Genomic DNA, 16,747 nt, shown 5'->3' with positions numbered 1-16,747 from the left:
AAAAAGACAACGGGCTGAAGCCTGGGAGCGGTAAGCTTCTGCTACCAGCCGTGGATGGGAACATCTGAGCCAGGAAACATGTCCATATAATCCATAGTTCTGCAGGAGGTCTTGTATTCCAACTTTTCTCCGGTATAGAAGGAAGAAGTCCATCCGTACGAAAGGTGAAATATAGGTGGCAGCACACGATGTAGTGGTAGCGCCAACTGTACGTTTACTCTCCGATTCCTTCTACAATGACCACCAGATGTCTCTTATGGTGGGATGAAGAATAATGATCGACTTCAGGAGAAAGATGGAAGTGCTGCAGGAACTTCTTAGGATTGCTTCAGACGTTTGTGTGGAGGGCCCAGAAAAGGACACTGGGCTGAAGCCAGGGAGCGGTATGCTTCTGCTACCAGATGTGGATGGGAAACAACCATAGACTTCCACCCAGCTGTCTCCATAACGTCAGATGCATGGCTGAAAGGAGCAAAACAAAAAGGTTACCACTATGAATAAGTCCAACAAACAAGTAAAAAATATGGGGAAGGACCGACTTGGTCATCTATAAAAAGGGAACATTCTTCACAAGGTGAAAGGAGTAGTATATAGCATACATGCAGACAATGAGAGTATACACTCAATCCCAACACACTCACTAGTTGATAAAGTCCACAGCTTGGGTCTTCAGCTGGTCAGCGCTGTGTAAATCAGCCAGGAACAGGATCTGTGCTGCGTTCTCCACAGATAGGTAGCTGCAGAGAGCTTCCTCACACATCACTTTCAGGCGTTCCAGGGCATACTGCGGGTAGACAGGAATGTTAGCGAGTACAGAGATCTATACTAAAACCACCATGATAAAATACAAGAGGAATAGTGTTATCCCAGTAAAAGGTGCCTTTTGGACTAACAAAAAAACAAACATTAAAAACACCGATACATGTCTTAACAGAGTTATTATAGTGAACCAGAGAGCAGCTTTAACCAGAATAAAAGGAAACTTTTTAAATGCCTCCCCCTACACATAACCCCCTCTCATCTTCAATAAAAAGATCCTGAACTGCATACCATCTAAAAACGGTCTGCTTTCTACAAGATTCTGTCGGTGAAGCAAACCCCACACGGACCGGCTTGCCTGGCTGTCACCCGAAAGAAAAAAGTTGTTGGGAACCAAACACTGGCTTTCCTCCCGCACTCACCTTATCGGCAGCCACCAATAAGTAATCCGCCATCGTGTCCAGATTAGGTGCTTTGCCGGTGTAGATGAAGCACATCATTTCTTTGAACACATCAGGCTCCACGTCTATTATCTCGACGCGGTTCTACAAATAAAAATAAATAAATAATAATAAAAAAATATAAAGCAGGTTTGCTTAGTTTTGACAGCAAAGGAACAGAACTTAAATTTCAGTAATAGCCCGGTAACTTATCAGCCCCGAAAATGTGAAACTTACTTTTATCCTTTCTTGCATCTCATGTTCAAACATAGCGCCAAACACAGGTGATCGGGCTGAGTGGGACAGAATACATTTAGTTAACTTCACATTAAAGTACCGTAACAGCAAACTTTAGGCATTGATTCAACAGCCTGCAAAGCAGTGGAAACGCTAGAAATAATCAGGGCCGGCCCGACAATGGAGCCGAGTGGGGCAACCGCTCCAGGCGGCACTTTTGAAGGGGCGGCACTTTGCCGCCCCAAGCCCTTTTTTTTTTTTTTAAAAGCGAAAGAGTCTCCCTGTTCGGTCTCGGTGCCGGCTTGTAATGCTGAGTACCGGAAGATTTCCGGCGCTCAGCATTACAAGCCGGCACCGAGACCGAACAGGGAGACTCGCCGCAGGACTGCTGAAAGGTAAGTACAAGGGGGGGGGGCGGCAGGGACGGAGGGAGAGGAAGGGTAGATAAGGGGGGGCGGCATTTTAAAATTCGCCCCAGGCGGCATTTTGCCTTGGGCCGGCCCTGGAAATAATTGTATATTTTTTTTTAATTTTTAATCGCCACCAACCTGCCAGAATGGCTTTGTGCGCTTTAAACTCTTGACCAGCCACGCAGAGGCAGCAGTCGGTGAAACGCGAGTTTTCCCATAGTCCTCCGAGTTCATCGACCAGGCGGCATTCAGGAACTTTGACCGTATTCATGGTGTTCTGGCCAGAGATGATAACAAAAGTTATGACTTCAAACAAATGTCCCAGGATAGCCATATTGTAAGACTGGTACTCTGCAGCCCTTCCCCATTTCCTATTAAAAAATGATTCATTATGGTATCTCACCTGTGTATAACCCCACGACTCTGCAACAGGGCCGGTGGTCATCTCCGCAGGGGGAGGAGGGCTCGGCATTCTGGCCATGATGGCATTCAGCCGCTGGAGGAGGTGGTGGGCTAAGAGGGAAACACACGTTAATAAACCGGACAGAAAACTGTTTCCAAGAAATACAAACACCCTTGAGTACCATAATATATCTTAGATGCATCTCACCTTCCTCTACTCCAATAATCCACCCTCCTACATCCCTGCGGAGGCCCTGTTGCAGACGTCGCAGGCTTTGCTCTGTTAAAGACAGATAAATGATTATTATAAACACGTACATACGTGTAGACATGTTCAACATACAAAAGTATAAAGCTGCAGATGTATCATAAAATATCTTTTAGAAGCATCTTACCTTCCTCTGCCTCTAGAAGGACCGCCCCTTCTCCAGTTAGGAGGCGGTCAATCACCTCCTGGAGGCTGTTTCCTGTTACAGACAGGAAATGATTATTATACGCGGGTACATACGTGTAAACATGTACAACACACAGCATACAGAAGTATACCTCTGCCGACACATCATAATATAGCCTTTAGATGCACCTCACCTTCTTGAATGCCGATGGCCAGCACGCCCTGATGTTGATGGCGGCGGCGGCGGCCACGTCGGTGTCTGCGAGCTGTTACAGACAGATGAATGGTTATTATACATTGGTAAATACATGTAAACATGTCCAACACAACGCATGCACAAGCCAGCCGCTGCCTATGTATCTGCACGTGTACATTTAAATCAGAGGCAACATGCTGGCTTAGGTCTGATGGGTTTATGAATGAAGATAACAGGAAGGAACAGTTTAAGAAGTTAGGTTATGACACGCTCTATACACATAAACACACAAAAATACTTCGTATTAACAATGTGCAACGTTTAGCAATAGTAATGTACAACATTTGAACCCTAATATTAGCAATGTATACAATTTAAAAACAAGATTAACAATATACAAAATTAAAAAGAAATACTGTTAGCATTATACAAAATTTAAAATTGACTAACAAGTTATACAATTTAATTAAAAACCTTAATATTAACAATATACAACATTTAAAAATAACAATACTAGCGATATACAAAACTGAATATTAACCCTAGCAATTTCTGCAATTTGAAAATAGCCTGGATATTAACAATAATGCAACATTTTCAAAATGACAATACCAACAACGGACAAAATTGAATATTAACCCTAAAAAGGGCTCGGTTTTTAATTGACATTTCTTGTTGACAAAAACGGTGGCCGGTTGAGACAATCGGTTAGTGGGATACGATACCCGCCGGTGAAACCGTCCAGGATAAATGATGACAACCTCCATGGCTAGGTGAGAAGTTCTTTAAAGATCCAGAAACGGATACTTTGGACCGATCTGATAAATGCTTTATGAACAAGGAGCAAAATATTTGAACTTACCCATTTTCTCTTAAATAGTGTGGTACTCAGAACTGGAATAGAGAGAGAGAAAAAAATATGTTTTAACATTTAGCAGTTTACCTAATGTCAATATAATATAATATACATCAAGAATTGTTTGGGTGGGAACTCGTACATAGTTAGGTGACATGTTATCATACAGGTTGCAGTTTTTTATATCATATTTGTAGTTTTTATATTAATATATCTTAGGAGCTAATAAGAAACCAGCCTTTACCTGCGTCTTTCTGTACCACACTGAGAGCATTTAGAATGCAGGACTCACAAAGCCGATGCCATCATGTCATAATGGGGAGCCTCATGCTAGCCTCGTGCTGATGTAGGGGTTCATCCCTTAAAAGGGAAGCTACATGGAAAAGAGAAATAACTGTTATTGTAATTATTTAGGTAAACGGTGCATGCTAGTTGAGTAGTTGAGTTGTACCCTGCAGCCATTCCCCGTTTCCTATTAAAAAATGATTCATTATGGTATCTCACCATGTTTATAGTCATTTCTTTACTAATACTAAATTGTATTAAGGTGAATCGTTATGACGTCCCACCTGGGTGTAGCACCACGTCTCTGCAACGGGGCCGGTGGTCATCTCCGCAGGGGGAGGAGGGGTCGGCATTCTGGCCATGATGGTATTCAGCCGATGGAGGAGGTCGTGGGCTAAGAGGGAAACACACGTTAATAAACCGGACAGAAAACTGTTTCCAAGAAACACAAACACCCTTGAGTACCATAATATATGTTTGAGATGCATTAATAACCTTGATATTAACAATAATACAACATTTTAAAATGACAATACTAACAATGGACAAAATTGAATATTAAGCCCAAGGGCTGGGTTTTTAATTGACATTTGTTGTTGACTATGGTCAACGCTCTCTGATTGTAGCCTACTCAAAGTTGGTCTAAAACGAGTCTGAAGGGATGGATACTATGCACAATGATCCTGTAGGGTTTGGGTAACTATCTTTGGGGTGTGCGACCTGTGCGAAGGGGCAAAGGGGGGGGGGGGGGTTTGAAGGGGCAGGGGGGGTAGTTTGAAGGGGCAGGGGGGGTAGTTTGAAGGGGCAGAGGGGGGGTAGTTTGAAGGGGCAGAGGGGGGGTAGTTTGAAGGGGCAGAGGGGGGAGTAGTGAGGGGGGGCGCCAGAGAAGTAAGAACACCTAAGGCCGGCTCTGCTTAGATGCACACTAACAGACCCAGGTACACACACTAACATATGCAGACACTTATACTCATGACATTTACTCACCCTTCCTGAAATCTCAATCTGTCCCCAGTGTACTTACTGCAAGCTGTTGCAATGCTATCATGGGGCCATGTAACACAGCATTAAGTGACCCAGCTGAACCCAATAGGATATAAAGAGGTAGGTCTGGGACTGTCCTGATGAAACCCTATCCCTGGAGCATGCCACTGCCTTTCTTGGATGGGAGGGCAATCGCCACATTGTCCCCCCTGGATCTGCCAATGAGGCCAAACACAGTGAGATTCTCCTGTAAGCTACAAGCACTTTCAAACTCCAAGAAAAGAGAGTTCAAAATGAAGGCCTGGTGTTATATAACTCAAAATAGATCTGGCAGTATCCATAAACACATACCAACGTTTGTAATCATCAATTGATTTCGCCATTCCTCTGCATATAAACAACAAAGAGCAGAAAGTTCGAAAAGTGTAGATTTACAATCCCGAGCAGATGCATTTGCACAGATGATCTGGATTCCTTTGATGTCAGCAGTAATACTAGCATAACAGCCAAGAATCTGTTTACTTCTTCCTAGTAATATCCACACCGGACACAAAAGCTTTGAGAATCCAAGCTACATAATATGGTTTTGAAACACAAAAGAAAGTCTAACTTGTTTAGATGAGCAGCATACAGTACTTGGAAAGGATAAAAGACTGAAGTCAATATATACATTGACATACATACATTCATTTGAAAAGAATGTAGTCTGGTTACTTAATGATTGTTGTATTTGTATTCTAGTTATATTCCAATTCAAAGAATGTGTGTTTTCAATGGACCAAAAAATAAGGGAGCCAAGAAAAGGCCAGAAAGGGACAACAAAAGCTATAGCTTGGGGATAGGATTCAGGAGAAACTGAAACCCCTTTCCTATATTCAAAAGCATTAACAAAGTAAGAGAATAGTTTTGAAAAATAACCTTTATTAACAAATGCAATAAAAATCATCTTGACAGCTAAATCAAAAGAAAAACAAAGCTGCACCGTGGATCCAACATGCACTGTAAGAGCTAAATTCAACAAGCTCCTGGTTTAAAGAAAAAATATATCCTCCGGCCTTCCATTTTATATACACGGTGCGGCGACATTCCTGAAATGACATTTTATGTGATGATCTGAATTTGTTGCTAGTGCATACTGCATAGTGAACAAGAAAGAATATTATTCCAACCTTGTGCAAATTAGCACTGCTGGTAACGTTAACTCAAATAATAATCGTAACCATTCTTAAATATTTATCGCAGTCTTCTTCATTTGATGTGCTTTCCTCATTAACAATATACCATCCTCAAAATTATACAATATGTCTTTTGTATCTTAAGTACCGAAAATAGTGTATACAATTATTCAATTTTTATAATTTCATTAAATTAATCAGGGATTAAATTATACATATATATATATATATTATATAAAGTGAATACGTATGAAGACAATTAATGATTTTCAATTACAAATAAAAGTGTATGACTGTATGATGACAAAGTTAATTTACGTAATTTCATAAACAGGGATTAAATTATAATGGATGTATTTAATAGGTCAAATATATATATATATATAAATAATTTTATTTCTTTCAATAAAATATGATGTTTAATCCTTAACAAAAGGAGCGAATGAAAAACCTTCAATAAATCCATAAGGGGACAAGGTTTTTAATCCATAGATCTAGAAACATTCATGTTCCTAAACAGTTTTCTAAATTTGCATGGTGTTAATTCTGTTGATACCACAGAACCTAAAATAGTAGGGATTGCTTTGGCGCTAGAATCTCAAGTGTCATGCAATTGGAGTGTCTTTATTAAGAAAAGCCCTTGGTGAGAGTATTGAGCAGGAGGGGCACATGACTGAGGGGATGACAGACAGCCCCCCCCCTCCTTTTCCTGTTTTTAAAAGAATTTTTGCCTAGTCATGGAGGCTGTCATTCAAGGAATGATTGACAGCCTGAGCTAGTGGGGGATAGGCAGGTGTCATCCCTGTGAGCTTAAGGGGTGGAGGTCGCTATATATATATATATATATATATATATATATATATATATATATATATATATATATATATATATATATATATATATGTGTGTGTGTGTGAACCCACCCCGATTACGTCAGTCACTTTACTGACCTGGGAAGGTTTTCCCTCCCTCTTGCCCCTTGTTTCTGGTACTTTTTTGTTGGTTCTTGGGCTGGCATGGAGCAAGGGTTAACCACCTTTAGGTGTGGTTTAACTCGTGGTGCGCAGGCCCTCGGCCTAAGTGCAGGACACCCCTTGGGCTTGTGCCTGAGTGAATCCACTCGTGACAAGGGCTGCCGTGCATGGGACGCCGGTGGTCTCTACAGTGTTACGGTTTGCGGGTTATTAAGTGGTTGTTTTAACAATTAACACGTTATAGTTATATTTCAGGGCTTGCACGTGTTTACAAATGCGTCATGTGGTGTGGCACGTGCATTGCCATATTGTATCATATTTTCGTAATGTTTTCACATATTGTATTTTGTATTATAATAGTTATTTTATATCCGTGTCACCGTGTGGAAGGCGAAAAGCAGACTGCACCGTGGCCTAAATTATCCATAGTCGACTTTATAATAAAGCATTGTTAAAATGACTATGGTGTTTTGTGTCTTTATTTGGGGGGGCAAAAGAGGGCGCCACATTGGCTCAAAGCTACAATCGATAGTGTAGACTATGCATGTTGATTTACAGTTAATAAAAGGTAAGGGTTTTCATTTGGATTTTTTCCTTTGAGTGTTGTCGATGGAGTAATAGACACTAAACATACCTAGGGTGTTCACGTGCCATCAGTCAGCGCTCCCACTGCCATCATGGAAAACATGAAGGAAAAAATGGGTGGGGAGTGGGGAATGTCAGGACCCCGCTCCCATGAACCGGAGGATTCAGGTGTTGACCCAGAGAAGCACACTTCTCCCGGAGTTCTCCAGGACAAACCTGAAGAGTTCCTAGTTATGACACTATATGACTAAAAGTATGTGGACACCTGACCATCACACCTACATGAGCTTGTTGGACATCCCATTCCAAAACCATGGACATCTATATGAAATTACATCTGCGGCATTAACGGCTTCCACTCTGGGGCAACTTGTGCCCATTCAGCCAAAATAGCATTTGTGAGTTCAGGCACATGTGGTGGACGAGAAAGCCTGGCTCAAAGTTGTCATTCAAACTCATCCAGAAGGTTTTCAGTGGTGTTAAGGTCAGGGCTTTGTGTAGTCCAATGACAGTGCCATGTTTAAAGTCACTGAGCTCTTCAGTCCAATCCATATAGCTGCCAATGTTTGTCTGTGGAGATGGCTGCCTGTTTGCTTCATTTTATACACCTGATAGTAATCCATGGAGCTAAAAAACCTAAACTCCATAATTATTAGGGGCGTCAACATACTTATAGCGTATTTGCAGGCCCAACAAGTGCTAGATCTTTAACAACCCGTAATGGTTAGAGGCAATCATGTACTTTTAGATAGTCTACTTAAATGGTTATGGACATGGACTAATAAATCATGAAGATTCTGGCAATGTCTGGTTGGGAGAGATAGGAACCCCTCAACTGTTAATCCTTTTGAAAAGAGAACACAACAAGCAGGGGTTGATAATAATAATAGCAAGGAGCTAGTACAGGAGATAAATAAAAGAGGCAACAACCAGGCCCTTTCAAGTGCTTTGGATAAACCTAGAATATGCCTTATGCATCTTATTTTTGTGGCACAGAAGGCAGCAAAATGGTTACACTTAATGATAGCCCTGTCCACAACTTATTAACCCCCCTTAACCAATATCCATCCAGTTACCAATTAATTCTGTTAATGTGCACCCACTGTATCCCTTTGCCATTTAAATTTGATCCACGTGACTGGGGGGACTAGCAAGAATACAATGGGTGTGCCTATACTACAATCTCAGGGTATGCAATTGGCTCCAAAATATTCTACATTAATATACTATAACTAGTGCCTACCATTGATTAATAGTTTTTACCAGGACGTCATACGGACACATTTAAATATGTAATAAATATAAATATATAAGCAGTTCTTAGAATCTCTGTGATGGGTTACTAAAGTATTAATATTGTGTAAGAACGCTAGATCAGCTCATTTAGGCATTTCTCAGGTACGCATGCAAGGTGGTGTTCTAGTTAGAGATTATGAAAGGGGATTTCTGTATCTGAAAAAATATAAAGAAAATCATAATATTTTTAATAAATGGCTTAGTATTTTCTTATGGTAACATTTAGCAAAGGGAGACACCAAGTGTCCAAAGACAATATTGCATGAAATACCGGTAACTACACAGAAGATCAGCTAGTTGTGTTCACTGACTTGATCATTCTATAGGACTTTAAGCACATATAGGCAAACAAAATGCATCATGCAGTGCAGGAACGGGCAATGAGTTGAATGTAGACCTTTGGTAGATATTCTGAAGAACTGCCCCTTAAATGGAAAGTCTAGTCTTCTTGGCTTACAGGGGGGTCATTTGCATTTATCTTCTTTGAGAGTTTTTTCAGTCTAATGAAATATGCTGCTCCTGTACAGTTTGAATAGTTGTGACAAAAGAAACATTGCGTAGGGAAATTGTTTTTAAATATAGGTTTGACAAATTCTAAATAAGGCCAACCCCGGGAAATTCCAAGCTGTGTTCGTAATGCATAGCTGAAGCATGTATACTGTATTATTTGAATGTATGTTACGGGGAACTCCACTGTCCCACGCAACCTTTAAGACAAAGCATGCATATTACAGTACTATCAAACACAGCGATCGGTATAACCCGGAAACACCGTTGTATTTGGTATTGTGGTTTCCCCATGTACAATAAATGTTATTTTTTATGCTACCCCAAAAGTGCTATTTATTTAAATAATCTGTTAGAGCGGGTTGAGCTCAATATTCAATCAACCTGCAGAGTAAGACAATTGTGCTATTAACTTAAAGGGACACATTAATGTCACTGCCAGCTCCATTAAAGAAGTATGCATATTGTGTGAGTACTTTAAAACAAACAAAACAAAAAATAAAATAAACTCCTTATCTGAGCTAGAAGTTGCAGCCCTGTTGCTGCAGTTGCCCTCCTCGTCTGTGGTCCTACATTTCTGAAGCAGCCAATCAGTGGCAAGAAAGCACTCCCTTTAACAATCAATGTTTACTTTAGCTGTGCATGGTGGTCTGAACAGACCCCCTACCCAATGCATGCACTGAGCCATTGCTATAGCTGACTGGTGGTAATTATATCGGGTGGCGGAAGGGGCACATATGCATATAGTGGTTGGAGTTCCCCCTAAAATGCATATGATAGCTGAGGGGTCTCTTTAAATTTATGGAGAATTCTGCAAAATCCTTCCCACCTATTTTCCATGCAGGGAATGTGTTTGGTTGATGTGTACATTAATATGCATTCATTGTTAAGGGGGCTCCCTTCAAGTCAGCAATATTGTTGTTCGTTCAAATTATATAAGATGCTAACTTTGTTTTGGTTTTTTTGTCTAGAAACTACAAAATGAGTAACCGGTTTGGGATCTATTCACTAAAGAGGTAGGGTAGGGGAGGGTTAATCATTTCACTTCTCTGATACGACTCTATATTAGCAAAGGCAAACCCAAACGAGTTACTCCTGCTGAGGGCTAAATGTTCATATAAGTCACCCATATCTGCTAGCTATAGTATAAAACTACCTATAGAAAAACGGGCACAAAATAGAAGGCTATAAGTACATGTAGCGCACCGGTGTAAAAAGGCAGCTATTACTCGTTGGTTTTATTAAGGTTTTGTATTGTTTGTGTGAATATGAGCATACCGGAGAGCTTTTGCACTGCAAACAACCCGGGTATGTAGAGCCCTGGGAAATAAGTGGCCATGCTACATTACAGTGACATGCATATACACACGTTTACCTCTTATCATATAAAATGACTGTGCTTGCTTACGGTGCCCGGCCAAGGTCCGGTGAATATTTAGCTGGGTGGTTCTAATTGCAGCCTTGGTTGATTTTAACCCTTTACACAGCCAGGTGCAAAATGTGAACGCCTTATTAGAGTGTAGGAGACAAAATATCTCCCATAGGAGAAGCCTGATGGGTTTCTATACATTTCACGCTTACCAAGCCCTTTTGGAGCACTCATTTTCTGTGTCCGTGCGCCGTCACGTCTGATATATACATTAGCTTTGAATTGTGTTACTCTGAGAGTTCCCTTGTATGCAAATGAGTTAATGGCTTTATTAAAGTGCGAACTGGGATGAGTAGATCAGGTGTGATCGCTACCTAGATGCTGTTTCATTTTAGCATTGTTATTCTGAACGGAACCGAAACATGGAAGGCTTTTTACCTCTGTAAGTATATCTAGAAACGAAGGAGGAACAAAACATGGATAAGACTGATATGTGCCCCGCATGTAAAATACTCCTCACCCCGTATGCAGTGAATTATTTTCCTCCCCAGTTTTGGTTGAAAATCATGAATCATGTTTTAGTTTCCCTTGTCTTCACGTTGAACATGCTAAAACCAAATTTTTTCAAAAGCAAATGATTGTGTGTCACTTTTAATCACTTTATTGCTATTCCATAAAATAGCTTTGTTTTTTTCTTTTCATGCTTAGTTTGTAACATGCTCTTAATGTTTTGGCATAATTTGATTTTGTGCAAATTCCTGGAACACATCAACATATCAAATATTGATTTGTATACTTGTTTGTTACATATACTATGCAAACAAAAATGTTGATTAAAACGTGCATATAGGCAAAAAAACACAAAATTATCTGCCTGTGTAACGCTGGACAGTGGGACTGTCCTGTGAAATATGGGATTGCTGGGAGGTATGGTTGGCAGGCCTGAGAAAAACTACTAGCAAACATTGAACCAGTGGGGTTATTTAAATTGTATACTTAATTATGTAATATGGCGGTTTCAGATTTAAAAGTTATTATATGATAGCGTTGTGTTTGGTGGAAATGGAGTGATATAAATCGGTTATATATAATGGTTATTACCCATAGTTATAGGCCTGGATTTTCAGACACAATGTGGTTTATTCACTTAAGACACAGCTGATCAGAGAGTTGTGGGCCTGTTTTTACTAAAGGAAGAGTTAAAAGGGGAGCGCTTCATATCACTATACATTATGAAGAGTTTGACTGCCCTATATAACGTATAGTTTAAATCCCTGAGATTTTGTCAGTTTCCCTTAACCATTAAAATAAGCATTATACAGGGCCAGCTCAGCGCCTTATACTGAATAGTGTAGTGAGAGAATTAAAAGCACATTCTCCTGTCAGCTCTCTCCCTTTAGTGAATAGACCCAAAGACCTTCAATATACTATACATTATGTAGAGCAGACCCAAGCGCGCTTCTACTGCAGGAAGGTCTTGGCTGGCCCTGTATAATGTATAGTTTAAGTCAAAAAAGATTTCTTCAAAATCTCGCCAGCCGTTCCATTTTACAGGTCCAGCTCAGCTTTTCTTGATGCTGAAACTGCAACTCTTCTGCAAACTCTCCTGCCAACACTCCCTTTTGTGAATAAACTCAATTGTCTATCAATACAGTTTAGCCCTCCTGGTTTCTCCTAAAACTTTTAGGACTGATGTGATAAGTGCGTTGCCGGAAACTTGTTTGTAAAGACTCCAGACTTTCTCAGTGGGTGGCACAACAATGCTAATTTTACTGGTGTTAAGAAGAGACGCCATAACGAGTATAGATAAAATCTAAGTTGCTTTCCATGTACCTTGCCCAGTTACATTGTAGCGTGTAAGCTACAAACATCAAATAATGCCCTTTGTGGTGTATTTTATCTTCACAGCTCATTTTAGTATTTGAAGGACCCAGAAAATCTTCACAATGAAGCTATTTTTGCCTGTTTTTGATCTCTTAATGCTCTTTGTATATGGAACTTATGTCGATGCCTATTACAGACGTACATATGACATCAGTTTGGATAGCACTGTAAGTAAACTTTATCATTCTTTGTCCACTTAGTTTTTTCAGCTAGTGTTTTGAAATGACACCGGGATAGCAAACGGGTACAGAGCTTTAACTCTGTGTATATGTCACTTATAGACTGCCTTTTCAAAATGTTATAGTTCCACATCAGATGGACAGCTACCTGTTGGACAAATCTGACATTTTGTGTGCTTGTTTATCAAACACTAAGATGGGTTATTAGATCACATATCGATCAGAAGCGGTACTGATCCTAAGTTGAAGGTTGAAGCTAGTGTTCTGACAGGTTGATCATCACCCAGAACTATAGAAGTTTAAGAATGCCAGACATCAATGCTACAAGTCAGACATATTCCAAGTCAAAAGTTAAGATGATCGCCTTGTGCTTTCCAGAGCAGAACTCACCCGGAAGCATTTACCTACCTACCTGCCTGCCTGCCTGTCCATTCACCTAGTGGTCTTCTTCCCATTGCATAACTTGATTTGAGTTAAAATGGTAAATCTGATATACAGATTAGGTAAAGAAAGTCATTTTGATTGTGATGTGTTCTATATGATTGCACAGACCACTTCCAATACAATGGAATCTGCTCAATAGATAATTAGATATTAAACACACTAAAGTGTTCATTCTCATGAACAACATGGTCATTTTGAAATACTAGTGGGCGTACTTGGGTTGCTATAAAGGTTTGTTCAGTTATGGCTATTATTATTATTCTTTTTAATGTTTTTGATAATCTAAAAACAAGTTACTGCTTGATAATGACTGTGAATTCTGAGCTTGTAGTCATATGTGTATAAGATTTGATTACTGTTTTAAATCACTTTTTTTTTCAAAATTACAGGAAAATCAGGCTGTTGGAAATGAAAGTCCATTTACAATAGGTAAGAACTTAATGCAGATCATATATTGCATAAAAACAAGGTTGATAACTTTGCACGAGGAACATTTAAATACTCTTGGAAAGATGTATCTAGAGTAGAATGTCTTATCTTTACTCAACATGTTACAAGAGGCACATCTAGAAGAGCTGTGAATCCCAAACGGATATGGACACCACTATATATGTTTGTGAAGCGAGCGAGTGTAGTATTGCGATATTAAATGTGTGTTGGGTCTAATATTGGGGAAATTGAGCCATGTCTCATACCACAAACATTCCCCAGCTTCTTCTGCCATAAAGAACAACAGAAGTAGACCATGGGTAACAAGTAGAAACCTATAGACTTCCAACCTATTGACCTATAATATTGATGTTCTTCCCTTTTTGGTAGTCTTCAGACATGGGCTTTATCCACCACTCAGACTCTTCTCAATCTCTAATTTATGTAAATTTCTTCACATAAAAAAGCCATAATGCATATTTTTTTTTTTGCATATATTTTTTTTAATGTTTCCACAGTTTTAGCCATGTATCTGTAGGGGAAACTGCCTTGCACCTCTCTGTTCAGTGAATAGACTACGGATATTGTGGAACCAGAATACGCAGTGGTCTAGTGTATCGTTGGCTATAAACTAGAAGCTAAATCTGTATTGATCAGTTTCTACCTTTTGTGAACTGATTTCATATTTGGAATTTGTTGTTTTGAGCAAGTTTTCGTACAGCTCTTTTTTTCCCCCCATTACCATATGCATATCACGCCCTTGAGCAGGGTCTACAGTGTGCCGCTGCTACATTGGGTGGTTGAGGAGCTCAATGATCACTCTGGTACTTGGCCCAATTACAATATGGAAATCTGTGTCTTGCCCGCACATCCTCTCTAGCACTCCTCCCCACGCAACAAGTTAAACAATATTATGCAGTGGTGTATTTAAGAGGTTCCTGCAGGCAGGGACGGACTGAGACATATGATTTCAAAATAATAGCTGAACTGACAGTTTCTTTAATATTAGCCCCAGCTGCTGATACATATATTACTATTAGCCCCTGCTGCCAATACATTTTATATTGAAAAAAGGGGACCCTATGCAAGCGTTTCCTTGGGCCACGCTCCCTAGCATGCAATCACTCCCTCTGCTCCCGCACCAAAAAATAGGTATAGATCAAATAAACAACACATAAAACAGCACTTGCATGTATAGCTCAACTGAATAAGACATACAAACCTTATATTTGCAGGTATGCAATAATAACGTATGGAAACGAAGCGTTGCATGTATAGATCAATGTAAATTCAGTACCGAGGATGTAGATCAAATAAACATATGGAAACAGCACTGCAGGTATTGATCAACTGAATAAGACATACAAACACTGTATTTGCAGGTTTACATAATGTGTGGAAACATAGCATAGCAGATATGGATCAACAGAATAACACAATTTCAGCTTTGCAGGTGTAGATCAATAGGAATTCACATAAAAACTCAGCATTAAAGGTATAGATAAAACCCCCTAAATTACAGGCATAGATCACAGGTTGCACAACCCAACGCCAGCCATGGCATCCACACTGCCCACATACAACCTGACCAGCACCCAGAAAACACACATAGGAGTTAACTTTGTTCCCAAACAGCCCGACCTGTGCCGTCTTTGTCCCATAAACACACTGCCTGTGCCGTCTTGGTCCCCAAGGCTCAAACACCCTGCTTGTGCCATCTTTGCCTTTCCACAATTCAATTATACATCTATAATGCACACAAACGATTTTCCAGTCACTAATTCACACATTTACAACATTAATTAATGCATTCCCACAAATTCATTGATTATCTCCCTCATTCAGACAATTCATCCACACATTAATTCATACTCACTCACTCATTCAGACAATTCATCTACACATTAATTCATACTCACTTACTCATTCAGACAATTCATCCACACATTCATTCATTCTCTCACTCGTTCACACAATTCACCCACACACTAATTATTTAATTCTCTCACTAATTCATCAATTCTCACTCATTCTAACTCTTTATTTATTTCAATATTCTTACTACCCTCTTTCTCATTATCTACCCCTACTCCCTCCCTTCTCACTATCTCCCCCCTCTCCCCCTTTGTAGTTCACTTACCTTTCAGAATTCCTGTGGTGGGAGTGCAAGGCCTTTGTCTCCCTGCACTGCCACGGTGCGCGCTGCTTCGCTGCTGACATGCCGGCACCACGACCGAGCTAGAGGCCTCGTGGAGGAGACAGAGGGGCGCCGAGCGTTGCTGAAAACTTCATGAGCGGCCGCTCTGCGCCCCTCTAGTTTCCCTATGTCAAAAAAAAAAAAAAAAGACGCCGTTTCAATTCCAGGACAATGTATTGTCTGTGGTTGAGGCTTGACCCTAACCGGGCCCCTCGACCATCCTGGATCCTCTGTCCCAGGCCATGCCCGGGTGCCCGATGGGTCAGTCCGCCCCTGCCTGCTGGTTCTATTCTAAAGTTACTTTGTGGCCACCTTAATGTTTTGGTTTTTTTCCTCATGAATATAAGTATAGTTCTGTGTGTATATCTGTACTGGCCTCCCCATACACTTTTTTGGGGGATACTCTTACCTGAAACTATAAATTATCTTGCTAATAAAACCTTTTTAACTTTTCATGTGATATAATGAATTTAAGTTAAAAGTACAGTAAGTTTCAATGTCTGAGATAACAAATACATGTAACTATTTAAGTAAGATTTTGTCTTTAGTTGTACTGCATACATCACTCTATAGAAATGTTAAAGAAAACCCTTGACAATAGCTTCAGCATTAACTTGTAATTTTACCTAAATTATTTTGATATTGCATACTTTTTCTGATGTGTTTTTCAGATTTTGGACTTTCTTCAGTGTTGGCCTATGTCCCTGCAAAAAGCTGTCATGTTCAGTTTACAAATAATTATGGA

General features: G+C 40.0%; 1 protein-coding gene across 1 annotated transcript; it reads right to left on the bottom strand.

The window, feature by feature from the left end:
- Positions 1-317: 317 nt before the first annotated feature.
- LOC149303265 (speckle-type POZ protein-like) lies at positions 318-5,346 on the bottom strand. The gene is made up of 10 exons (XM_089481408.1): positions 5,315-5,346; positions 4,264-4,373; positions 2,837-2,908; positions 2,644-2,715; positions 2,457-2,528; positions 1,985-2,359; positions 1,437-1,492; positions 1,182-1,304; positions 642-784; positions 318-462 (listed from the first exon to the last, which is right to left on the bottom strand). Exons 1-10 carry the CDS (start codon positions 5,344-5,346, stop codon positions 318-320), a joined length of 1,200 nt encoding a protein of 399 aa, XP_089337534.1.
- Between the last annotated feature and the right edge of the window lie 11,401 nt (positions 5,347-16,747).

The sequence above is a fragment of the Sceloporus occidentalis genome, unplaced genomic scaffold, assembly GCF_023333645.1.
Source record: "Sceloporus occidentalis isolate IW3139 unplaced genomic scaffold, rSceOcc1.0.p SCAF_15, whole genome shotgun sequence".
Lineage (NCBI taxonomy): Eukaryota > Metazoa > Chordata > Lepidosauria > Squamata > Phrynosomatidae > Sceloporus > Sceloporus occidentalis.
Note: the sequence above shows the minus strand (reverse complement) of the source record. Positions and strands in the feature narration are given on the sequence as shown.

Bases quoted from the DNA above. Each gene is read 5' to 3' on its own strand.
- LOC149303265 (XM_089481408.1), bottom strand. From the start codon at position 5,346: ATGGCGAAATCAATTGATGATTACAAACGTTG. The intron at 1,493-1,984 runs GTTGGTGGCGAT...TGTCCCACTCAG, and splicing joins GCACAAAGCCATTCTGGCAG to CCCGATCACCTGTGTTTGGC. The intron at 463-641 runs GTGAGTGTGTTG...TGCTCCTTTCAG, and splicing joins GCTGTGGACTTTATCAACTA to CCATGCATCTGACGTTATGG.